The following is a 23,922-nucleotide window of genomic DNA, read 5'->3' on the forward strand; positions in this document are numbered from 1 at the left end:
AAACCACAAATACAAGCAGTAGCTAACAAGGCAGTAACAAACTCTAGTTTGAAATCGAGGTTTTGTGCCAATCAAGAAACCCTAATTTGTTGGACTGTTTGCTTCCAAATGTCACAACTAAACAGGATTTGACCAAACTATGGTTTATTGTCATGTCTGAACATACACTAACAATACAATCCTATGCAGAATTATTCTAGTCTAAGCCCAATAAATGGGATACTTATTCCAATTTGACTTAGACCGGAGTAACTGCATGGGACTCCACTGTAAGAAACAAGCCCAAAGCCATCCTGGCCATAATAGAACTTGTTGTCCAATCCTGTAGCCTCTAGCCATATCTCAGAACTTCTGCATCCCCGCCCTGTTTTAAGCATAGTGAATCATCACTGAAGTGAGACTTTAAAAAAATCAGACTGCAAAGATATTTAAATGTGAAAAAATGACTGATAATTGTTTGAAGTACTCCTTATGTTGTGTTTTCTTTAGATTAAAAGAAGAGGATTGTGGCTTAGTGTTAACTTAAATATCAAAAAAAAAAAATCACTCTCCCCTTTCATTTGTGGAAATCCACTGCTGAATCCAAGCCAGAAGTAATACTGACCAGCTGAAGTCTTTTTTATATCATCCAAGCTAAGTTGTATAATATAAATACAGTTACCAAATTTTCTACAATACTTTTATCAGTCTTTTTCCTATCTCAACAGAACGGTTATATTTATATCAACAATGAAAACAGCTTTTAGACAGCATTAGATGTAGAATTTTAGCAATTCATGGATATTACCTGATGAGAGTCCTCAGCATATCATGGAAGTCACTCATTTCTCCCTTGCTGCTAAAACTAGGAAGATGTCCGCCAAGAGCCTCACAGAACCTCTCTGCTTCTTCCCAAGTTCTGGTTCTCAGCACTCTTTCCTTACGGAATAACTTCATAAGAAAACAAAAAGAATCAATTCAGCTATTCATCATTATTTTAGTTTTCTGCTGAAGATCTGCTTCTCCAGTGATATCTGGTTGGCTAAATAATGCAGGCCCATTTCGTTCTGCTCGTTTGGAATTCATGTGTCAAAAATTACCTTGTTCAGAATAAAAAAGCTTGACTAAAGACAGCATCTTAAGTGTCCTTGCTCTGTTAATAGAGGTGAATAAAGTCAATCTTTAGTAAAAATTCTGCTTGGTCGATACCATCACATGCTCAATTCATACAACCCCCCCCCCTGCGACTTTGGGCCAGGAAAAAAAAAAGTAAAGTCACAGAAGAAAAATAACGCCACAGCATTCTCAGGGACTCTTAACTGCAAACCCAAAGTAGCTCATGAACGTGAGTATTAACATACTTTTAAAATTCCTTTTTGGGGCGGGGGGATCCAGAAAGTCTCATCACTACTTTTGGGGCAGGCCCTTGTGTCATCACAAAGCCAAGTGGCTACTCTCTCTTCCCTCTTCTGCTTGCTTGAATTTTCTTTATTTAAATTATAAACTATACACCATAACATAATAAACAAACATAGAGAATAAGAAAAAACACACAATTGTTGGGTGGCATAGCAAAATCAGTACTGTCATGTTGTTAGTGTGTCACAGTACTGATTTTGCTATGCCACCCAACAAAAACATAAGACAACCACTGCTGAATCGTATCAATGATCCATATGGACTTGGATCCTTATGGCATTGTTCCATTGGTCTCATGCAGGAGCATAGTGAATTTTGTATCTTAGAACACTGGTCTTATTGTGAAGGTACCTTCTTCTCTAGGGTGAGGAGGACACTCTGATATGATTGGGTTCCTCTTCCCACGATCCCTGGAGGCAGGAAACTGATTGCATTTCCTGTCTCTAAGAGTGGGGAAGGAGCTCACCTGGAGACTTCTGCAACAGACAACAGTCCGCAATGTGTATCAAACAGACAAATAAACAAGGCCTACAAAGCCCTCTGAAACAAACCATTCAGGGAAAAAATAAACTGTAAGAACATAAGAAAAACAATTATTATTGAGACTGGTAATCAGTCACCTCTTAGGAAACAGTAAAATGTGGAAAAGGCCCTTCAACTGGGGTGGGTCTAGAGTATCCTCATCGCCCTTGAGAAGACAGAACTTCATGGCAAGTCCAATGTTCCACTCTCTGTCGAAGGAGAAGAGGACATTCTGATACACACGAAGTCTGATTCAGGGAGAGAAAAAATGACTGCCAATCACAGAGATAACCATCAGACTAAACCGCTTGCTGTAGGATTCTCTGTCTAAATGATGCATGAGAATCCATCTTGTAGTGTCCAATGACTGTTGACACTGAGGATAAGGTGGCAGCCCTCCACATACCTACAGCAGATCCTTTTGTGTCAGATGTTGCTGATGTAGAGGCACTTCTCTGGAGCTTGAAGGCCCTGGGATTCATATGACAGCAAGATGCAGTTCTTAGACACCTGCTCAATGTAGCCTTGAAAACTGCTTTCCCCTCACTCTTGGAACCATGAAAAGAAAATCAGACTTCATTCCTAATTGGGATAGCCCTTCTGATATAAATGTGCTCAACAAAGGTCCAGTGAGTGCCAGTTCTTCCCGCTAGAATGAGAAGATTTGGGGCAGAAGGATGACAAACATATCTTCTGTGAGATGTAAAAAAGTGTATTGTCCCCGGGTATGAAGGTGGGATCCATGTGCAGGACCACCATATCTTTGTGAAGAGACGTAAAGCCTTTCTGATAGAATAAGCACCGATCTCTGAGACCTGCCTTACTGATGTAACTGCTACCAGGAAAAAGTTGCTTCCACATAAGGAACTTCAGGGAAACCTCCCTTAGAGGCTCAAATGGAGGATTAGTTAGAGCCTAAAGTACAACATGAAGTCTTCAAGAAGGAAACCTACAAACTGTCGGAGGCAAAGACAATACAAGTCTCTTAAGAAATTTCTTAACTGCTAGGTGTCTGGAAAGAGGAAAGCCACAAATTAATGGAAATACAGCACTCAAGGCAGCTACCTGGTGATGAAAAGTACTTACTCTTAGATCTTGAGAAACCCCATTCTGTAGGAAAGATAATATCTGAGAAAACCCTGTGGCATCTGGTTGTAGGCGTTTCATCTTGCTCCAGTTTACAAAAGCCTTCCAAGAACTATTATCAATTTTAGAAGTTGAACTACCATCATGGCCTGAAGAACCCGATCAGAGAACCCCTGAGTAATCAGTGCTTGCTGCTCAATCTCCATACTGCCAGATGAAGCCAGGCAGATGAGAGATGCTGGGTGACACTGGAAGTTCTCATGGGGGCTGAACTGATTACTTCAGCAGACTGAGCCAACATGGGGCCCGGCAAATCAGCCTTCTATTTTATTTTATTCACAACCTTTGAACATTCACCTGCTCCTGCTTGTTGACACCAATGCCTTGGAAAGAACCTGGGTGTCTTGGTACTGATTGGGGAGGCAAAGAGATCCATATAAGCTAGGCAAAAATGTTGAACCAGGGACTGGGGTGCTTCCTGTATGAGGGACCTTTCCCCCAGTCCAGTCTGGTGGCTGAGGCAATCTGCTCAAACATTCACTATGCCACTGATCTGTTCTCCACTGAGAAAGGCTAGATGCTGCTCAGCCCTGACATGAGGATGGTTGTTTCCCTCTGTAGCTTCCTGGCTTTGATACCTCCTTGATGATTCATGTGCATCTTGGCAGAGGTGTTGTCTGTCCATATTTATACGTTCAATTGAGACATATGGTCTTGGGTAATGAAGGGCAGGACAAATTGCACGCAGTTCCAAAAGTCTGATGCTAACAGCTTCTTGTTGGGACCAATTCCCCTGCCCATGGCTCAACGAGCAACAGACTCCTCAGCCTATAATACTGGTATTTGTCATGATCTGTAGGTCTGCGCACAATTGAAAGGGTTTGCCCATAAGCAAGTGTTTCTTGGTCAACCACCAAAGGAGATCCTTACTGACTTATGTTGATAGGTTTGCTGAGAGCTCTGCATCTCTGATATGGCAAGAGGGTTCACTGAAGTACCTGAGAATGTGATCAGGCCCAAGGGACTGTCTCAACTGCTGCAATCATGTAGCCTAGCACATGTAGTCTAAGCACATCAAGTCCACTGACTGCAGAAAGAACCTGCAGAATAAGTTTGTTTCATAGCCTGGAGAACCTTCTCTGTTCTGCCTAGGGGAAGAAACAATTTTCTCTGTGTCAAATCTATCACTACCCCTAAATGCAGAATGACTTGGGCTGGGGACAATTGGCTTTTCGGCAAGCTGATCAAGAAGCCATGATTGGAAAAGCACTAAACAGTGTTCTGAACATCCTTGAGTGTCTGATCTTGGTAGGGCGACCTTATAAGCAGGTTGTTGAGATACTGATGGATATCAATCTCTCTGAGATGCAGGCCTGCAACAAGTGAGATGATCAGCTTCATGAATTTGGGGAGCTGATGCCAACTTGAATGGCATGGCCCTGAACTGGAAGTATTTTCATCTGAAGGTGAAGTCTCAGAAACTGTGTGTCCTGGGGAATTATGGGCATGTGAAAATACAATTCGGTCACATCTATGGAAGCCAGGTAGTCCTCTGATTGCAAGTCCTCCATGATGGTTTACAATGTCTTCATCTTGAACTTCCTGTACCTCACAAACCAGTTCAGGAATTTGAGATCCAGGATAGCTTTCAGTCCCCATTCTTTTAGTGAACTATGAAAAACAATAGCACAGATGCCTAAGAACCTTTGAGATGATGACACAAGTTTGATGGGTGTGATCTCCCAACAGATGAATGATTTCTTGTGTGCACTGTCTCTTGATGGGGCGATGAGGGACTGGTACTGTTGCAAGTTACGTTGACTAACTGAATAGCCATTAGTTATGGTTTCCTTTACTCATTGGTCAGTGGCTGGAATTTTTGAAGCCATCTCCAACAAAGCTAACTTGGTATCGCTTTTGATGCCATCCTGCCTTACTGGTGGTTGGCTCTTGGCCTGAGTTGTTGTATTGCCCTGTGGCTCTGAAGTTTTGCTTGCATATGTACTATGCCTGTTGCTTGAAATCTGCTTTAAATTGTGGAAGCATTCAGTTGGAATGAAAGGATTGTGAACCATAACTTTTATGCTGTGTATCATCCATTTTACAGGTGAATGGTATGATCTTCTTCTTTTCTTTGATCTCAATTAAGATGGCCTCTAGGTTGTCCCCAAATAATTATCACCAAGGAAAGACCAGGATGCTATGTAATACTTAGAAAAGGAGTCCACATTCTAGGACTTGAGTCAAAGATGTCTTCAGGCTACAGTTGTGGAAGCCATGGACCTTGCTAAGAACCTATCTAGCATATGACATTAAGGCTGCTGCCTTCTCCAGCCTATGCATATAACTGATCAGGCACTGATTTGAATCTGGATATTCTTAGGTCACTTTTCAGGACCATATGAGGCTCTAGCCGTCAGAGAAGGGGCAGCAGATGCTTCAAAGGAAAAGGCAATGGCCTCTTGGGCTCTACATAGAGATGTGTTGCTTTTTCAATCATGAGGCTCTTTAAATAAGTCCTCTCCCTCCTTTGGAATAGCCAAGCTAGCCACAGCTGCTGATCTGACTGAGGACATCACCACAGCTGAAGCAGCAGGCATGAAAAAGCAGCTATAAGGAAGATGAGACACAGAAGGAAAAACAAAGATTTTAAAAAAATGAATAAAGCGTACACAAAAAGGCACACAAGCAGGAAAAAAAGAAAAAAAGTGCATCCAAAGACTTCCCAGAGGGAAAATCTCTGGTGCTCTCTAGACCCACTGCTCTTGCAAGGGTAGGCAGGGAAAAGACTGTTGCGTGGACTCCTCCTCCTCTCCAGAGATGGTGAGTGCAATGAATTTCCCACCTCCAAGGATTGTGGAAAGACAGACCCAAGCGGACAGAGTATCCTCCTCCTCCTCAAGAGACAATTTTGTTGTGTGCGCAAAATCAACTGTGTAAGTGGCAACACTGCTTTTCCCTTGAATCTTAATGTACTTGAGTTTGCTAACCTATTCCAAGCTTAATTTGAAAAACACCACTTAAATTTTTAATTAGACAATTGCAGAATAAATCTGCTGGATTATTCCTCTTTTGAATTATTAACAAAGACCTCTAAAGCAACTCAAATGAACCTGAAAGGAAGCCTTGGTCTCCTCACTTGAAGACTGGCCAGACTTGAAATATATCATTTATCTTTTTTGTTTTATTTATTTATTTATAGTCCACTGTTCTCACTAAGATTTAAGGTGGTTCACATACTGTAAGTCAACATGTTCTATGGCTGGGACATTCATTAAACAATGCAATAACGTATGGATAGAATAAGCAAAAATCTGATACATAGCTAAAACAAAAGCAAGCAGAAATCTGATATAGAACTAAACAATACAACAAAGCATAAGCAGTTTAAACATGACATGTTAAATGAGGCAGAAATGACCTAGTAGGAACATGCTTACAGCAAAGTACTTTGTCAGTTGACTAATTTTGATTTTTGCAAAAGTTTGGGTTTTTAAATTTAATTTTACTTTATAACAGGCCAACTCTACATAACTTTATAATGTTAATAAAATAATTATATGAGCCGTGACATTTGCTGATAGTTGCATCAATTCACACCGAAATTATTTCTCTGAAGTTCTGCAACAACTGTCTAATTACTTATGGTATAAGTAATGTAAGTAAGCTTCCATAATTCATTACAAAGTTGCACAAACAACTTCCTATTGTATTAGGAAGTCTTAAGGTAGGTTGCTGAGGACCTACTTTATCCAATGAACATAGGCAGATGAAAGTTGTAGATGTTAACACCGATGCTGAACACCACAATTCTAAGCAACTTTACACCCTTCTAAATCACACTTGCTGTATAGATTCATTGTTACCCAATTAGCATACTAAATATCAAGGCAAAAATATTAGGCCTCATTGGTAACATAATTAACACAAACGCTCAGCAATTACTACAGGTCACTCGTTTTCCACTTTAACAAGTTACTTTAATGGGAAAAAATGGAAACTAATTAAAGGAGCAAAAGCACTAACTGCTGGTTCACTGTAAAATACTATTTGACAATAAGGTCTCTCATATAAGTGCTATCAGGTTCGTGCGGCCAAGAGATTACTTGGTCCTTCTGGAATGCGCTGATGCCTGATCACAGGGTACTTGCTGAAGAGTAGGGAGTGATTAGCGTATTTATTTATTTAATTATTCAATTTTTAGCCCGCCCTCCAGTTTCCCCAATCATAGCATAAACCAATGGGAGTGGGTGGAGGCCACAGTTTGATAATATTCTAGTGACTGTGCTGATGGGGGGGTAGATAACTTCATCGCCCCCCTGGCAGGAGACAGGCTCCTAAACAATTAGAAAGTCAAAGACTGGCCTCAACCATATGCTGGTGGAACAACTCCGTCTTACAGGCCTGCTGAAAGGACATAAGGTCTTGGCAGGCCCGGGTGTCCTCTGACAGAGAGTTCCACCAGGTTGAGGCCAGGATTGAAAAAGCCCTGGCCCTGGTTGAGGCCAGACGGGCCTCCCTGGGGCCGGGGACCACCAGCAAGTTCTTATTTGCTGATCTTAATGCTCTCCGGGGTACATATGGGGAGAAACGGTCCCAAATGTTTCATTGCAGTCTTGAGCAGGAAAATGCAATCTCATCAGTGAAGGAACAACATACAGTGGCATACAGCATAATGGCCCAGCCACGGACTCATGTGTTAAGAAGGTTTCGGAGGGGGGATCTGGAAATTCACTTCAATTGTGATGAAGTGACATCAGTCTCAGAAAGACAACATCCCACAGATACAAAAGACAGCAGTCCACATACAAATATGGAAGTGGGACATTGACAGCACCAATAATCATATAGAGGACAAGAATCGCGCAAGATACATCGAGAAGCGAGGAAGGAAAACATCCAGTGATGGGGAAGAGAACAAGAGATACCCAAAGTATGTGCAGAATTGAGGCAATGCCATCACCAACAATGAGGGGAAGGGCTCAAGAAACAAGCCAAGAGATCTTTTCCTCACCGGCAGATCATATAGGGTTATACATCAAGGCAATGGGAACAACCATCAGGTGCATACTGTCTCCAATCATCAAGAGAGTTCCTAGCTTCCCTGCCCCCCCCTTATTGGATCAGTTTTTGAAGAATGCAATAAAAACTGTAAAGAAGTGTTTGAAATCCTTTTGTAAAAAAGCATTTAACATACATTTGATCAGAAAAACAGGCATGGTGATGGAAGGGGAAAAAAGCCACAGAGTCTCATCTGACTCAAGGGGCGGGGGGGATGTGAAGAGGAAATCAGCCCTTGATCTGTATGGGGCATGTATGTATGCCCCGTGAAAAGAAAAACTAGTGGAAGAAGCAGCATCCGTCCAGTAGCAGAAAAACAACCTCTTATTTGCAAGCTTGTCTGTACACAGCCCATACACCTCTGTCTGCAAGCATGTGTATTTCACACATCACACTAAATCAATTAAAACATTTCACATGAATGACATACTACCTTATAGCAGGCAAGGCCTGATCCGCTGAGCCATCCTTGAGGACAAGGGTCAGTAACTTTAGGCAGTGCTTCTGTTGGCCGTGGGGGCCCAATGTATTTTTTGCAAATAGAGTAAGCTTTAAATGTACTGCAAGACTTGACTTGCCATTTTCCGAGGTGTTTTCCACTTTCCATAGCCACACATCCTCCAGAAAATTCTAGAATGTTGACCAAAGATTCCCAAGATTTCAGTATTTATCTTACATTTTCAGAAACTGAAGACTATCATGAAATAAATACTTATTTCACTAATTTCTAGCATTTACCTGGCTGGAAATGATCCCAGTTTGTATATGTTAGCTTTACAGTATTTTCATCTCCATTTCCCCATCTATACTCTCCTGAAGAGTCGAGGTCTTGCAAGCCAGTCCAGAAATATCTCTCTTCAACTCTGCTGTGTTTTCTAATCAAACTATTTATGAATTCTTGCTCAAATCTGTAAGTGTTCAAAATGACAGTGTCATCATATACATGAAACACCTGAAAAAGATTAAATACTATACACCTCAAGAACACAGTGGAATAAATGTGTACATTCACCACTCTGGGTGAGGCACTAATCTGTCTAGAATAGTGGTATATAAGCACAGTTGTTGTTGTTATTATTGTTATTATTATTCATACACTGAAAAAGAACCACACCAATAAAATTGTCTCTTGCACATCAAGCAAACTCTTTGATCCATAGAAATTACAATACTACACAATACCTGTTTTCTATAGTGAGATTGCAGTAAGTTCCAAAGGACACTTTATCAGACCCAATCTTGTAACAAAAATTTCCATGTCTCTTCCATTCCTAGTTTAAAAGATGATAATTCACTTACTACAAAGTTAAACCAGTATGTACCATACACTCTGTCTGTATTACAATGTTGCCAAGACATGATAGTGAAATTAAGAAATTACCAATTGACATAATTATTAAATTAACTGGTCACAGTTTACATGTTACAATCCAGAAACATTACTTTAAAAAAAGACAAATACTTAATACTTAGTTTGAAAAATCAGAATTTTGTATAACTCTCGGTTATATTGTCTTTATTTATTATTAAACCATATTCTTAATAGTAAAGAAAAAACCCCATCTCAGACTGGATTAAAATAGTATTAATAGCATTTTACCTCAGAACAATCTTTACCAGATGTTTCATTCAAAACCTTTCCTTTTTTCATGCACACATATTTAAGCAGATTTTCACAAGGAAGGACTTTCCATCGACCCAACTGTTATCAAGAAGAAAAAAAGTGTAGTTATATGAACAGAAATAATACTTAGCATGTATAAAGTGCTTTCACACACATTACATTGCTGAAGTCCTTGCAACAGCCCTGTAAGGTAGGTCAACATTATAACTCTCATACAGACAACAGAGCACTAAGCAATAATACCTTAAAGAATACCTTTCTGTGCTAAAATGTAGACACCAGCAGATTTATAAACTCTACTTTTACTATTTCTTGCAAGAACTGTTATTACAATAAACTACAATTGCAGTACCTTTTATCTTCCTATTATCATTTTGTCTAAAAGATCATTAGCATTTAATTATATTTTTACTCTTTTCTAGAAGAATCAGCTATTTATATTAGACAAAAAATAGTGTACAAGCTTTATTCTGTAGCTTTCAAAAGAAACTTGGGGCAATTAATTATAAAACTGATCAGAAGAACAGAGAAGCTTTTTACCTTTCCTGAATAGGCCACACAATTAGGAGTGTTATTAAAAGGAACCTTTGGCTCATTCTGATCCCAATAAGTGAATACTACTTTGGAATCATCCGTCCATGTGAATGAGGCTGGCGTGTTCTCATTTATGAAACCAATCCATATTTTGTCATTTGTTTCTATGTTCAAGAATAAATACAAGCATTTCACAAAACAATAAAAGGTTATCAAACAGCTTATCAGGAGAATAACCACATAATCTTACAAGCATCTTTTCAGAATGCATTGAAAAAAAATCTCCCAATTCCTCAGAGTTACTATGATATCACTGTGCGACCTTATATATAGTATTACTGGATCTGAGATCCTAATAGCAAGACATATGGCCATGGTCAAAGGATACCAGTCAAAGATCTGTACCAAATTTCTGTTACATCAGTGATCTTCAAACTTTCCAGAGTCAGGACCCCCTTTTACCCCCAAGGCCACAGCATGGAACTTGCTAAGCATGAGACATCACAATGAAGAAGAGGGCAAGTCAAAGTTACTTGGGCACTGGAGGACTGAATGGCAGGGATAGCAGGGCCATGCTGTGCCGAGGTGGTGTGGAGAGAGCAGGAAGGCATAAATAAAGCATTGGTAAATTGTGGCACCAAGATTGTAGAACTCCCTTCCCAAGGATATTCATCTGTCCCCTTCTATTACAGTCTACTGCCAGAGGGTGAAGACTTTTTTTGTGTCTAGTGTTCCCTCAGTGGACCCTCCTTTGGGCCTTATGTTTAAATTGGTATTTGTGTTTTTATATTATATGTTTGAGAGAGAAAGTATGTATGAGAACATGCATGTTATGGTTTTCATTTGTTTTATGATGCCTTGTTTTTAGTTGTTGGCAGCCTTAGTGGGTCTGAGTGGGCTGAAAGGATATAAATCTTCTAAATAAATAAATAGGAAGAGTCATGTCTCTGAACCTGTCTGTGCTTTATAAAACAAAAACAAAACAAAAACAGGCTTCTCTTCATTGATGAATGTCTTCAACTTGCCATCCTGTTTCTTTTCTCAGCATTTGTATAAAGAGGATCTGGAAGGCATGGTGACCTAGTCTTTATTAGGGATCCTTTCTAAAAGCAACATCCCCTGTCCAACTTTAGAGGGGACTGCAACTCAACAGGTAGGGCCTCTGCAACCCACTGGAGGGTCACAAGCCATGGGTTGAAGACCTTCTGTTTATTCAAGTGCTTAACCTCTCAGTGACAGACATTCATTCTTAGATTTGCGCTCAGTCGAACTTACCATTATGAAGTTTGGTAACAACCAATTCAACATCTGCTAAGGAATGTATGCTGATTAGGTTACTATTATTTGCTTTACAAGACAGCTGTGCATATTCCCAAGGAGCAGCTGTGTTCATTAGCGTATAGCAAAACCCATTGTGAGGAAGCCAGTTGGAATCGCACTGGGTCTCCACATAGTCTTGATGATCTGGAGGATGGAGATAACGAAATTAATTACGTCAGGTGATTTACAAGTGGGGGGGGAGGTGGGCACAAAAGCTCCTACCTCTAAAAAGAGGCAAGTAGTGCCTGGCATAACCCCCCCCCCAATACATGGTTAATGCCATGCACTAGATGCCCCTTTTTAAAAGTATGTCCTTCTGTTCAATGGGAATTAATCTCATGAGTAAAGATGGGCACGGAACGAAAAAAACACCAAACTGCTTGGTTCATGGTTCATTAATTTCCACGGAACACGAACTTAACAAAATCAACCAATTTCCGAACCCGTTTGAGGTTTGGGTTTCGGGGGGGGGGGGGAAGCAGGACAGCCCCCTTCATGCTCAGAGAAAAAAGCACCCTTTTCCCAAACACCTCCCCAGACCCCAGTCAGTAAGAAAAACAAGAAAGCAAGAGAAAAGAAAAGAGGCCTTTCAGCCCCTTTTCCAGCAGCCAGAAGTGCAGGCCAAAGATCCAAGTTCCAATCCAACACCACAGCCAGCCACCAAGCCACCAAGCTCTCCTCCCTCTTCCACTCTATAGAGAAACTGAAACCAGGAATCACATGGCTTCCCCCGTTTATGGAAAAAGCAAAGAGATTGAACAACACAGGAGCACTCTGGTTGGCAGAAAAACCTGCCTAACATGGTTTTGGAAGGAAGAGATTGGTGTTACCATGGCTGCTGAAGGCCCATCTCCTCAGTTGCCTTGGAGATTCTAACCCTCCCATCCCTTTTCCTGGCTGGATAGGCCAGAGTGGGAGCTCTCTAGTTGGCAGGGACAGCTGCCAATCAAGCCTGGAGGCCTCAGATTGGGGGCAAGCTAAAAACTGTCACCATTGCCTGGGCGAGGGAGTGTTTGGCTCCAATGGTGTCCGAACCGGCAACGGAACGGTAAGAAAAGTTCGTTTGGTATGGAAAAACGCGGTCCCACAGAACGCGTGGTTCTTTGACTACGAACTGGCCGTTCCATACAGAATTTTGTTCCATAGTTCATTTTGTGCCCATCTCTACTCATGAGAGTTGAAGGGGAATTAATTAATCCCATGCAAGTGTATACAGGATTGCACTCTAAAACTACCTGCCAGGGACCAAATCCACAACGCACTCTGATTTACCTGGAAACTCTGATTTGGAGCTATTGAATTGTTTTTTGCAGACATAAGGAAGTGCAGTCTCACAAGGGTAACTCTTCCAGAGGCCTGAGTCAGCATTCATAACCACACAACTTGTCCCATCTAGAGGTGATGAATTCTGCATCTCTGTGGGAAAATGAAAAATATTGTTTAGAATACCATCAGAAAAACAAAGCATACTTAAAAGAAGGCTCAGTGGGACTTATATTTAATATTGCATACTATTGAACATAACTGTAGCATCCACCTTGGAGAGGGTGAGTTGAAATGTTTTCAACGAATAGTAAAAGTTTTACAACTATAGGGCCAGAAGGGAAGAGATGACACCCACATCATAGTTTCCTCTCCACTGAAAAAATATCTCCACCAATGCACAGCCTGTAGAAGATTCCATGTTGCGTTTATTTATTATAATATTCATATTTAGCTTTTCGGTCCCAGAGGCAACTCCCCCAAAGCAGCTTATACTCATAAAACTAGCTAAAATACACTAACAGCACAATCTCAAGAAGAATTACTCCAGTCCAAGCTCACTGAAATCAATGGATTTAGACTGGAGTAACTCTGTTTAGGATTGCACTGTAAATCAACCAAAATAATCATACCCAACATCCCTATCAAAGATTACCAAAAAAAGAGAACAACTCTTGTTCCAGACTGTGGTTGATTAATAAAACATAATGTGAGGAGACTTATAATACAGTTACCAGGGCTCCAGTTAAGCAAGTTCAAGGGTGTGTGATCTGACCACTGCCAGCCTCCATAAATGTCCAGTTGGTTTAACCCAATCCAAAATATCTCCGCAATGCCATCTTTATCTGCATAGGACAAAAACATTATAATTGAATACATGAAACATTTATCTGGTGGAGAGGCACTTTCAGATGGTAGCTTTTCTAGCTGTACATTCACAGTGTTGTTGTTGCTGTGCTGGACCCAGATGTTTGCTTTTAAGGCAGTATTAGTTGCTTGGGTTATCATATTTTCCAAGAAGTGTAATATTTACTGCAACTAAAAAGATATAGCTGGTACTTCCATTTGTCATATGAATGCTGTGTAGAATGTGATTAGTCATGCAAATCACAAAGGTGCAATGCAATCTTGCACACAACCGTGATTCACTGAACTTGGGTTTTTTAAAAAAAACTTTCTTTCAAAAGAGCTTTTTAAAAGATGCTGTCAGTACCTACAACGAGGCTAATTCAAATCCATTAAAAAGCATATCTACTGCCAACAGTGGTATGATACAGCTCAGCCCTAGAACGGGGCCACTGATCCTAACAGCACCAAGCACTCCCTAAGCAGCTGCCTATATAGTCCTCCATATGGGGCGAACAGCAGTTCTGGGAAACTGATTTGAGGCTGGAAAAATGAGGGGCACCATGCTGTGTCCTCATCAGTTGGATCTGAATTCTTCAGCTGCTGAAAGTTGATTGAGTGAAAATTAAGTCCAACTCAATTTAGATGATGGGTCTGCAATTACTAGAGGAATACAGTGGACAGGAGTAGAAAAGCAAAAGGCTTTGCTGATTGATATATGTATAAACGACGATTTAAAACCAGAAAGCGCTGTATCAAACCAGCAATTTAAAAACTCAGGACAACTCATGTCCAAAGAACCTATCCAATACATTCTCTCTTCCTGCAAGGGATAGTATACCACACACAATACTGACCCAGGCACTGGAGCATTCTGTAGTAACAGATTGGTAGAATAACTGTAATTAATTCTATTCATTCACCCGCTCTCACTAAAGAAGTGGAATAATCCAACCAAAAGAGGATTTAGATGGAATTTTAAAACGATAACTGTTATGCCACTCAGAAAGCTGTTCTTGCTGCTCAGATTCCCTATTTCTGATAGGCCAATTCCGTTGTGCCCCAGGAATTACAGCCAGACTTACCTTTAAAGTAGCTTAATGTAGATGTGTTGGTGATGCTCAGCAAATCTCCACCTTGCCTTTGACACGAAACATAAGCTTCTTTCCAAGATAGATAAGCCCGGGCATTGAACTGGTAGCAACTCCCAGAAGCCTCATCATATTCCCAAGTATTCCGACAACCATCCTCTGATTAAAGGAAATAATAATTAAATAACTGGACCCAATCCAGCCAAGCATGGCCACGGCATCTACAGACAATTCACATGTACAGAGAGAAGATACACAGGGCTCATCAAAATGCTGTTTTCATGTCGCTCTCCATCCTCTATGCACACAGGCAGAGAAAGGAAGCTCTGCTGGGAGTGGGACAACCACACCCCCTTCCCATAACCACATCCAGCTTCTCTTTGTAAGATGAAACTTACAAAGGGAGTATATGTATATACATGTGTCTGGAAACAGATATAGTATGGGTACAGAGACCTCCTATTTCCTCCAATGCCTACTTGCATGGCCAGCAGTCACATTTATTTATAGCCTGCCTTTCTCACTTAGGCTCAAGGCAGATTACACTGTGTAAAACAACACAATCAAGCAGCACGGGACCTGCTACAAGTGGGCTCAGTGCTTCAACTGCATCTCTCTCTGTGTTAATATACAGTAACTGCATTATTCCAAAGATGTTTTATTTTGTAAGCTGGAAGCCTATAGAAGAACTAAAGCATTTCACTTTTAGAATCAGCTTTAATGAAACAATTATTTAATGGTATCTTGCTCACTGGATTTTTGCATACAAAAAGTAAACAGTATACATTAAGATAAAAAGAAATTTCTCATGATGCCATTTAAGGAATGCTGCTCACCTGGTTTTAAGCAGTATCCCCATTTTCTATCTTGACTGAAATCGTAGGTAGTGGAGCACCATTCTCCATCTGCGAACATGTCATTGCGTATGCAGTCGTAATGCCATGTGTTATTAAATAGAAAGGGGAACTCGCAGGGCTTTCCATAGGAGTTCCCTTCCCTTGTAAAAGTCTCTGTAAAAAAAACAACCAAAAGTAAATGTTATACTTAATCTATTGTAAATGTAACATAAACAGCAAAAACATGCTATTGTAGGAAAACTTTCAGTTTTATGCTTGTCATACAAAAGTCAATGGAAATTCATCTATATATTTAACCTCAATCTATTGAATAGAACCATTTTTATGCCACTATCACTGTATTCTATAATACTGTTCATGCAACATGTAAAATCATTGCATGCGGTAACAGTTCCATATTTTGGTAGACCTTGAGCAAAGAGTACTGATGGTCCCCCAAACTGCTGTGGTAGCGCACAGTGCACAGTAACCCATCCCTGGGGACTGATCTCTGGAAGCAAGGAGGCACCACTCTTGCTCACTGCCCCCTGCCTGCCCCCCTTCACTCACAGGACCTTCAGAAGCACACTTACTTGGAAGTAAGTACCATTGAACTCAATGCCCCAGAAAGTGGGACAGTGCTGTGCTACAGTCTCCCATTTTCCCATTACCAAATGCAGGGTTAGGAACACCCTCTTAGAGTAGGGTGGGTGGGTGTGGGAGGTGGCAGCAGTGGGCTTCCCGGCAGTTGTCCCACTTCTGATGTTGGGACTGAATGCACAGATCGTATCTACAGCCCCTCCCCATGTTGACCTAGACAACACTCTATGTGCTGTCTGTTGCTGTAAGTATGGTCCTACTCAGTAGTTTGTGTTGTTTAATAAGTCAAGTTTATAATTGCTTATGTTTAGTTTCAGCATTTCCTCAGCTGTGTATTGGATTTCTGATTGCTTACAAATCAGTGCAAATTTGCATTTATATACCCTATTGCATTGTTTACTGAAATATCTCTACAGTTGATTGTATAGACTTACACTGCGTAATCTGCCTCGAGTCTCAGTGAGACAGTGACAACATACATAAATAAATAACTCAAACATGAAAAGCTCATATATCAAACAATAGGTCTACACATACAGCTTGTGCAAATTTAGGTTACATTCAGAGTTTGGATTCATGTGTATAGGTGAGAGCATATTCTCCTAATCTATACACTGATTATACACATATATGCTATATTAATTGACTATGTAAATTAAAAGTTGTCTACACAATGGAAGCCATTGCTATGGTTAATGCAAACCAACTATTACTCAGCATAGAAATACTGATTTTAAAATGGCACAATTCTCTGAACAGGCACTCAGCTAAGCATTGCTTAGGATTTGACATAGTAGTGTGTATTCTACTGAAATTTCACTGTCAGAAGACAGGCGATCTCACTAAAGTCCCTTCTTCATTACAGCCCCCCCACCACCTCCAGTTCATATGAGGGAACCCCTGACCTCCAGCAAGGCCTTCTGGGCAGGATGCTGGGAGAAGGCAGGGAAACATTCATCCACAGTACATATCCCAATGCTGATGCTGCCGAGGCATAGCTGATGCCAAGGCACCAGTGTAAAGAACTGTCCTCGACCCAGAGGTGGTACAAAAGCAGTCGATTGATGCAAGTCCTACACCAACTGCTGTTGTCTCTTGTTCTTGGCATGGTGTTGAAAAGCTATAAGCTTCACTATCATCTCTCTTAGTGGACGTTCTGGATGCAAGCATTAAGGGGAAGTTGCCATAATGCTGTATAAGCCTCTTCTAAAAGCAAACATTCAAGCTAATTGATCTGACTCTGCCTTGTATACAAGACGTGGCTTAAACTGTAATTCCACCGTTCATAAGAAGTTTTTACATGTAACGGCTCCGTGGATAATCATCTGACCAGGTTTTCCACGTTGTCACAACGCTAAATAATCTATTGGTGAAAAGGAAGGAGTGGACTACCATGCTGACATTTACTGTAATGTAGATTTTTGTAGTGTAAATAAACCAGCCGTGGAGTTCTTCACATCTGCTATATTATATATGATTATAATATATGATTATGCCTCTCTAGTTATTAGAAAAATAAAACCACAGTACAATAACATATTCAATTAGATGACATTTCCAGTTCTAATTTTTTAAAAATGTAACACGTCTTACTGGAGAGAGGAGGATGGAAACCTCAGAACCAAATAACAGCAAAGGAGACCAGCAATTCAAGCCCATAAGCCTCTCAGGTGGTCGCAATCCAGCACAGTAAGAATGCGAAACTGGCCAGTCTTTCATGTTTAACACTTCAATTCCAGTCAACTTTGCCAGTCTTGCTCGTTTTTTTAAATAAAATAAACTCAGTCTTCCAGGTTTTTTGTGTAGACAAAGATCCCATATGTTATGACAACGCATTTTTGGAAAAGTCCTCTCACAGCAGTGTATATGCAGAATCTTTGTATTATAGTGCGGCCATTAAAGTGGCTCTCTAGTTTCAAGCTGCCAGTCCCACAATGGAGCTCAAACCATTATAAATGCAACTACCATGGTTTGGGCCGCATGGTAGTTAAGCAGGTCTCTCTGAACACAGATAACATGCCTAGAAATAGCTGTATGGTAAAAGACTTCCAATCAAGTTACTCCACAGCAACAATAGACAAAAGAAGCAACAAAGTAATTTTCACTTGTTCAGACATGCCCAATTTTTTTTTCCTCAGAGGGGAATTCACAAAGAGTATTTTGCCTTGTCAGGTGGTATGCAAGGAAGGCTGGGCAGAGCAAGCCTTTGCCTTGCAGATGTATAAGAGGGTACAGCTAAAATAGAACTAACACACTGCTTGCCACAAGTACTCCTAGAAAACAATTTCTGAAGTTTGAGTAAAAGGATCTGACCAGGACAGAAAACCCCAATAGTAACAGCACTCTGCTTTTGAGGTCTGCTTTTTCTCATGCTTAAAATATTTCTGGCAGAATAAGAAGATGAAAACAATGAATGGGTTGAATCAAGCAGGGGGGGAAAGCAACTCAAGAGAGCAGGAAAGTGAATCTGGGAACAAGGCTACCAGCTGCATAACATCAAGTGAGAGCCAAGCTACAAGCGACACCTGACACAGGTTGGACACTTGCCAGCTTCCCTCAGGTTTTGATGGTAAATGTAGGCACATCCTGGTCTTGCAGCTGTAATGGAGAGCCAAGCTGTAAAACCAGGACGCCTACATTTCCCATCAAAACTTGAGGGAAGCTGACAAGTGTCCAACCTGTGTCAGGCGTCGCTTGTAGCTTGGCTCTCAGCATCTTTCTCTTCCTGGCTGGGGTGAGGGGAGGGGCTTGTCCAGAAGTGCAAGCCGAAGGCAAGAACTAAAGGGCTCTTGGCCCATGGCTCGCAGCCTGTGCTCCCTGAATGAAGCAGCCCATTGGATCCAGAATTTGCCTACAATACGGCTTTGTGCTTTTAATTTTTTACCCGAATTATGTTTTATTAATTTATTTAAATTATATTTAGATATGTTTGTAAGCTGCTTTGGGTCCTATCGAGGGCAAAAATGAGGTGACGAATTGCCTAAACAAACAAACAAATGAAGAGTTGTTGGAGTAGATCTTGTCTCACCTCCCCCCTTCCCCAAGCAGCCTGCTATTTGTCCCCAAAATACTTCCTGAGCATCAAGGGAATATCAAAGCAAAATGCAGTATGGGATTCTGCAGTGATGAGGGAACTGGACAGAATTACATCCTCCTTTACTGCCTTCCCTTTCTGTCCTGCCTGCTTGAAGCAGAGCACTGAGATGCATGCCACTGCACCATACCTTGGATGGAGGAACCCGGGCAGGTGGTAGTAGAGAAGGAGATTGCTGCTGATCGTCTTCGTCCTTCTGTGCAGCCCCTTTCGGTTCCGATGCCTCTTCGCTGGCCTGCCCCGGTGCCTGCTCCTCTGCCCCCTTGCCAACCGGCACACATTGGATGTAAAGCGTGCTTTATTGTTTTATTTGCACCGCACCAAATGTTTCAGGAAGTCTCCTGCCCTGTTTGTGTGTTACTCTGGCCCTCGCAAGGGCTCACCTGCTTCCTCGCTGGATTGTGTCTACGATTAAACTTTGCTATCAGCATGCTGGAGTCCAGTGTCCCTTGTTGGTTACCGCTCATTCCACTCGAGCGCAAGCTGCTTCTGCTGCCTTCCTACGAGGAGTGCCGCTCCGGGACGTCTGCCAAGCTGCGACATGGTCCACTGCAGACACTTTCATCAAGCACTATTCTGTGGATGTGCATGCACGACGTGACTCGGCTGTGGGCACAGCTGTCCTGCAGTCCTTGTTCAAGTAGACACTCACACCCGCCCCCATTGGTGAGATGCTAGTTACTCTCCCAATGTGGGGCTGCACAGAAGGACGAAGACGATAAACAGGGTTTCTCACCTGTAACTGTTGATCGTCGAGTCTCTTCTGTGCAGACACACATTCCCTCCCGCCTGCCCCGCTGTGAGTGCTTGGTTTCTTCCATTGTTTCTCCGGCGGCTCAGGTGAACTGAGGGAATGCCGGGGACGTTCGGATATATATGCATTCAAAATTGGCGGGAACACCGGCGCGCATGCGCGGTGGATCCGAACGTCCCCCTCACATCTCTTAGAGCTAGAAAAATCTTTTCCGCGGCTGGCCTGCGCCTGCGCAGTCCCAATGTGTGTCTGCACAGAAGAGACTCGACGATCAACAGTTACAGGTGAGAAACCCTGTTTTCACCATCTCAGATCCTCCACCCAAGATGGACTACAAAAGGTGTTTCCTCTGCACCTTGCCTTGGAGCCTGCCAGGGCAGCAGAGGACACACTGGGCATCACAATAGCTGGAGCTAGCCTAACTTGGTAGAATCATTGCAAGTGGTTGATCAGAAGAAATGTATTGAACACACACACACCAATATATTCTCTGTGTTAGTTGACTACACACGCGGCAGTTTTACTAGACTGCATGTGCTTACGTGGTACAAAGTAGTCAGTGGTACAAAGATATATTCCTAAGCTAAATTTCTACTGAAGTATCAAAACTGGGGACAGCAATCTATAAATCAACCTTCTAAGTGTTTTGGTACATTAATAATTACCTGTATTCTCCGAGCAAGTGTGAACTGTATTGCTTGGTAGAAGAGGATTTGTAAGCACATACAATACTTATGCATCCTAAAGGATCAGAGAATATTAGGCCCTGCCACTTAACCCTACTGGGCCCAACTCAGGATTTTTTTTAAAAAATTTCAAGATTTGGCAAGCCTAAACCTGGGCAGTTCCTTCCTTATCCACTCATCTCCTAAACCATTCACACCACTTTATCTCCAACTTGTGTTAACTAAGAGCGCATGTAGAAATCACAGAAAGCCAACTTCATGTGTGTGTGTGTGTGTGTGTGTGCTCAACTCATCGTAGAACTTGTGTGCATATGTATGTCACACTTCTTGGGTAGAGCAGAATGAAGGAATCATTACCTGTGTATACAGAATTAGCATTCCTCCCCTAAACCAGGATTCTAAGCCTGGATTAACCCAGAATTCCAGGTTGTGTGTGTGTGTGTGGGGAGGGGACTAACTCCAGATAAGCCATATGCCTTTGTACGTCAAAGAGAACCAGAGTGAGCTTAAACCAGGATTCCTTCATTACACTCTACAGAAGATATGGGAGAGATGGCAAGGGGAAGGTATATGCACCAGCTCATCAACAAGCTGTGTTTGTGTACATTCATGTTGGCTTGATATGACATCTGAATGCAGCCTTAGAATACAACTGAAAGGACTTGTAATCTCATTCCTCCTGAGATCCCAGTAAGCTTATTAGCCACACTTTACAGAACTTTAAACCTCCATTATTTATGGGCCTATAGCTTCTTATTTTTCACTCCAGCATGGTTTCTGACCAATAGTGACAGTGAAGTCTCAAGAAATGAGACTTTATTCTCCTACACAATCATATATTGTGGAAATAAACTTTCACAGAGTTACAGATGAGCCGCTGTAATGCTGTCAGAATACCAATCATGATAAGCCTTTGATGCCAAGATTTTTCAGTACTTCTAGAGCTGAACAGCCCTCTTCTTTGTTCAAAACAGACGTCACAGAGTCAGCAGGTGTGAAACAATGGCACAGAAGACACCAGCAATGCCGCCTGCTACAAATGAAACCACCAGCTGTTGTCCCTTTGAACATTCACTCCTTGGGTTATGAACAACATATCTGTACAGAGCTTCCACAGTTCGTTCAAAGTATGAGAATTTCATCACTGTGTATGGAATACATTCCTCTGGAGCTGCTTGCCTCAAAGTATATTCAGGCTGAGTCTGAACGTGAACCTTAGCAGCTTTCATTGGAGCTATAGCAATATCAGCAAAGAATTCTGCACTGGCAGATGCAGCCAAGTAAGTGATGTACGTCTCCCAATAAGTTGCCATATAAGATTTTAAAGACTTCATAGAACCCAAGCCTGCAGACCTCTTGAATGGAATAGCCAATAAAGGTTGGAGCCCATCCCTTAGCCAAGCCATGAACACCATTTTCTTTGAGAGTGATGAAAAGCCATTGAAAATGCTTTTGTATTTCTGTGGGTTCACCTGTATACAGCACTTCACTGAATCCAAAGGTATGACTGCAGAGAGCATAAAACTTGAGCAGGCCAAGTTCACAATTGAATTCTTCATCTATGGAAGCAGCTGCCAGGCTCTACCGAGTGCATGGCGACTCCATGGAATCGGCCAGATGTTTCCTCAAGCTGATGCCTTCTTTCTGCAACTGCAGGTGAGGCATGAGGAATGGGTTGAGCCGCACCAGTGGCATGACAGAAGAGAACATGTCAGTGGCGGCAGCAAAGACAAGAAAAAGCAAGAATGAATTTGGCAAGAAGCCCTGCCTATGCCCAACTTGCCTATGCCCAACTTGCCTCAGACTTGCCTTCTAAGATGGTGGCATCGATGACTTGTCCACTCCCCAGCTGACGACTCTGCTCAGAGGGGCCTATAGCTTCTCTATATAACTTTTTGTCTGAGGGCTGCCTTCTCACTGAAAGTGTCATGAACATCAGAAGCAAAAAAACCCCAACCCATAACATTATTAACAAATCTGAAATTATGCCAGTAAACAGATACAGAAGAACAGCCTTCCTATTTATGGATCACCCCAAAATTTGGGCTAAACAGAAGAACAAAGTAATACCGCCCAGTAGTTGATATCCTGAAATAAAGCCTGATTCAAAGATGGCACTGATGGGTTATGACTAGACATGGGCACGAACAAAAAAAACAACGAACATGGTGTTCGTTGCCATCCACGAACAACGAACAATGAACACTGACGAATATGACCTGTTCACGAACATGTTTGTTGTTCGTGGGGGCCAGCAGGCTCTCCTCCAGCCATCAAGATCCCTACTGCACCACTCCTAGAAACCCTACCTGAGCAGGCAGCAGGAAATGTACCAATAATAAATAACAGCTTGGCCCAAGAGCCTGGCAGCAGCCCTGGAACCTGAAGGGGTAGATCCCTACCGCACCACTCGCAGAAACCTTACCTGAGCAGGCAACAGGAAAGGTACCAGTAATAAATAATAGCTTGGCCCAGAGCCTGGCAGCAGCCCTGGAACTTGAAGAGGTAAATCCCTATCCCACCATACACAAAGAAAATTCAAGCTCCAATGCACTCTCCCTGTCTTTCTCTCAAAATATCAACAGCAACTGTCTCTCCCTCACTGTCTGCAAAACCAGAGCTGGGAGCCCCCCTCCCCCCTGCTCTTTGCTTCCTTGTAACACATTTGGAGCTCCACACTTGAAAGGAAGACCTGCCTATCAAGCTAAATTGGGCTTAGATTGAACTCCAGGGCAACAGCAGGAGTTCAGACAGAGTTCAGACAATCCCTGCCTCCGGTTGCCAAAGGAATTGACTGCAGGTGCCAGATTGTCTGGTTTGACGAACAGCAACGAACAAGTCTTGCAATGACCACCTGTTCATTTAGAATTGGGCCTCACAAACAGCTTGTTCATGAACAGCTGATTGGACTGTTTGTGGCTTTTTTTAGTTCATATTGCTGTTTGTGCCCATCTCTAGTTATGACTGTCTGCAGATATGCAGATTGTCTGAAATATGATTATCTACAGTTCCCTGTTTCACGTACATTTTGATGGCAAGCGATCTATCTGGGGACAATGTGTGAATTGAACTGAATTATTTATTGCAGCTAAATACCAGCAGGCAATGTGTTAAACGGCCCTCCTTGAAATCTTTACAAGTATTCATTTACCCATGCGTTTACTTAATGAGATTCAGTATTTGATACCTCCTACACAAAAGACCAAA

The 23,922-nt window shown here is 41.9% G+C and overlaps 1 protein-coding gene across 1 annotated transcript in view; it reads right to left on the reverse strand.

The window, feature by feature from the left end:
- The window catches only part of LY75 (lymphocyte antigen 75), a 126,467-nt gene that overhangs the window by 93,185 nt on the left and 9,360 nt on the right, over positions 1–23,922 (reverse strand). The window contains exons 3-13 of the mRNA XM_054970110.1: positions 15,582–15,755; positions 14,740–14,904; positions 13,543–13,653; positions 12,818–12,961; positions 11,501–11,689; positions 10,232–10,389; positions 9,668–9,769; positions 9,250–9,338; positions 8,806–8,975; positions 8,501–8,697; positions 788–930 (exon numbers count right to left, since the gene is read on the reverse strand). Of these exons, the coding sequence (XP_054826085.1) occupies positions 788–930; positions 8,501–8,697; positions 8,806–8,975; positions 9,250–9,338; positions 9,668–9,769; positions 10,232–10,389; positions 11,501–11,689; positions 12,818–12,961; positions 13,543–13,653; positions 14,740–14,904; positions 15,582–15,755 (1,642 nt within the window). The remainder of the gene's footprint in view (positions 1–787; positions 931–8,500; positions 8,698–8,805; positions 8,976–9,249; positions 9,339–9,667; positions 9,770–10,231; positions 10,390–11,500; positions 11,690–12,817; positions 12,962–13,542; positions 13,654–14,739; positions 14,905–15,581; positions 15,756–23,922) is intronic.

Source organism: Eublepharis macularius, chromosome 2 (assembly GCF_028583425.1).
Source record: "Eublepharis macularius isolate TG4126 chromosome 2, MPM_Emac_v1.0, whole genome shotgun sequence".
Lineage (NCBI taxonomy): Eukaryota > Metazoa > Chordata > Lepidosauria > Squamata > Eublepharidae > Eublepharis > Eublepharis macularius.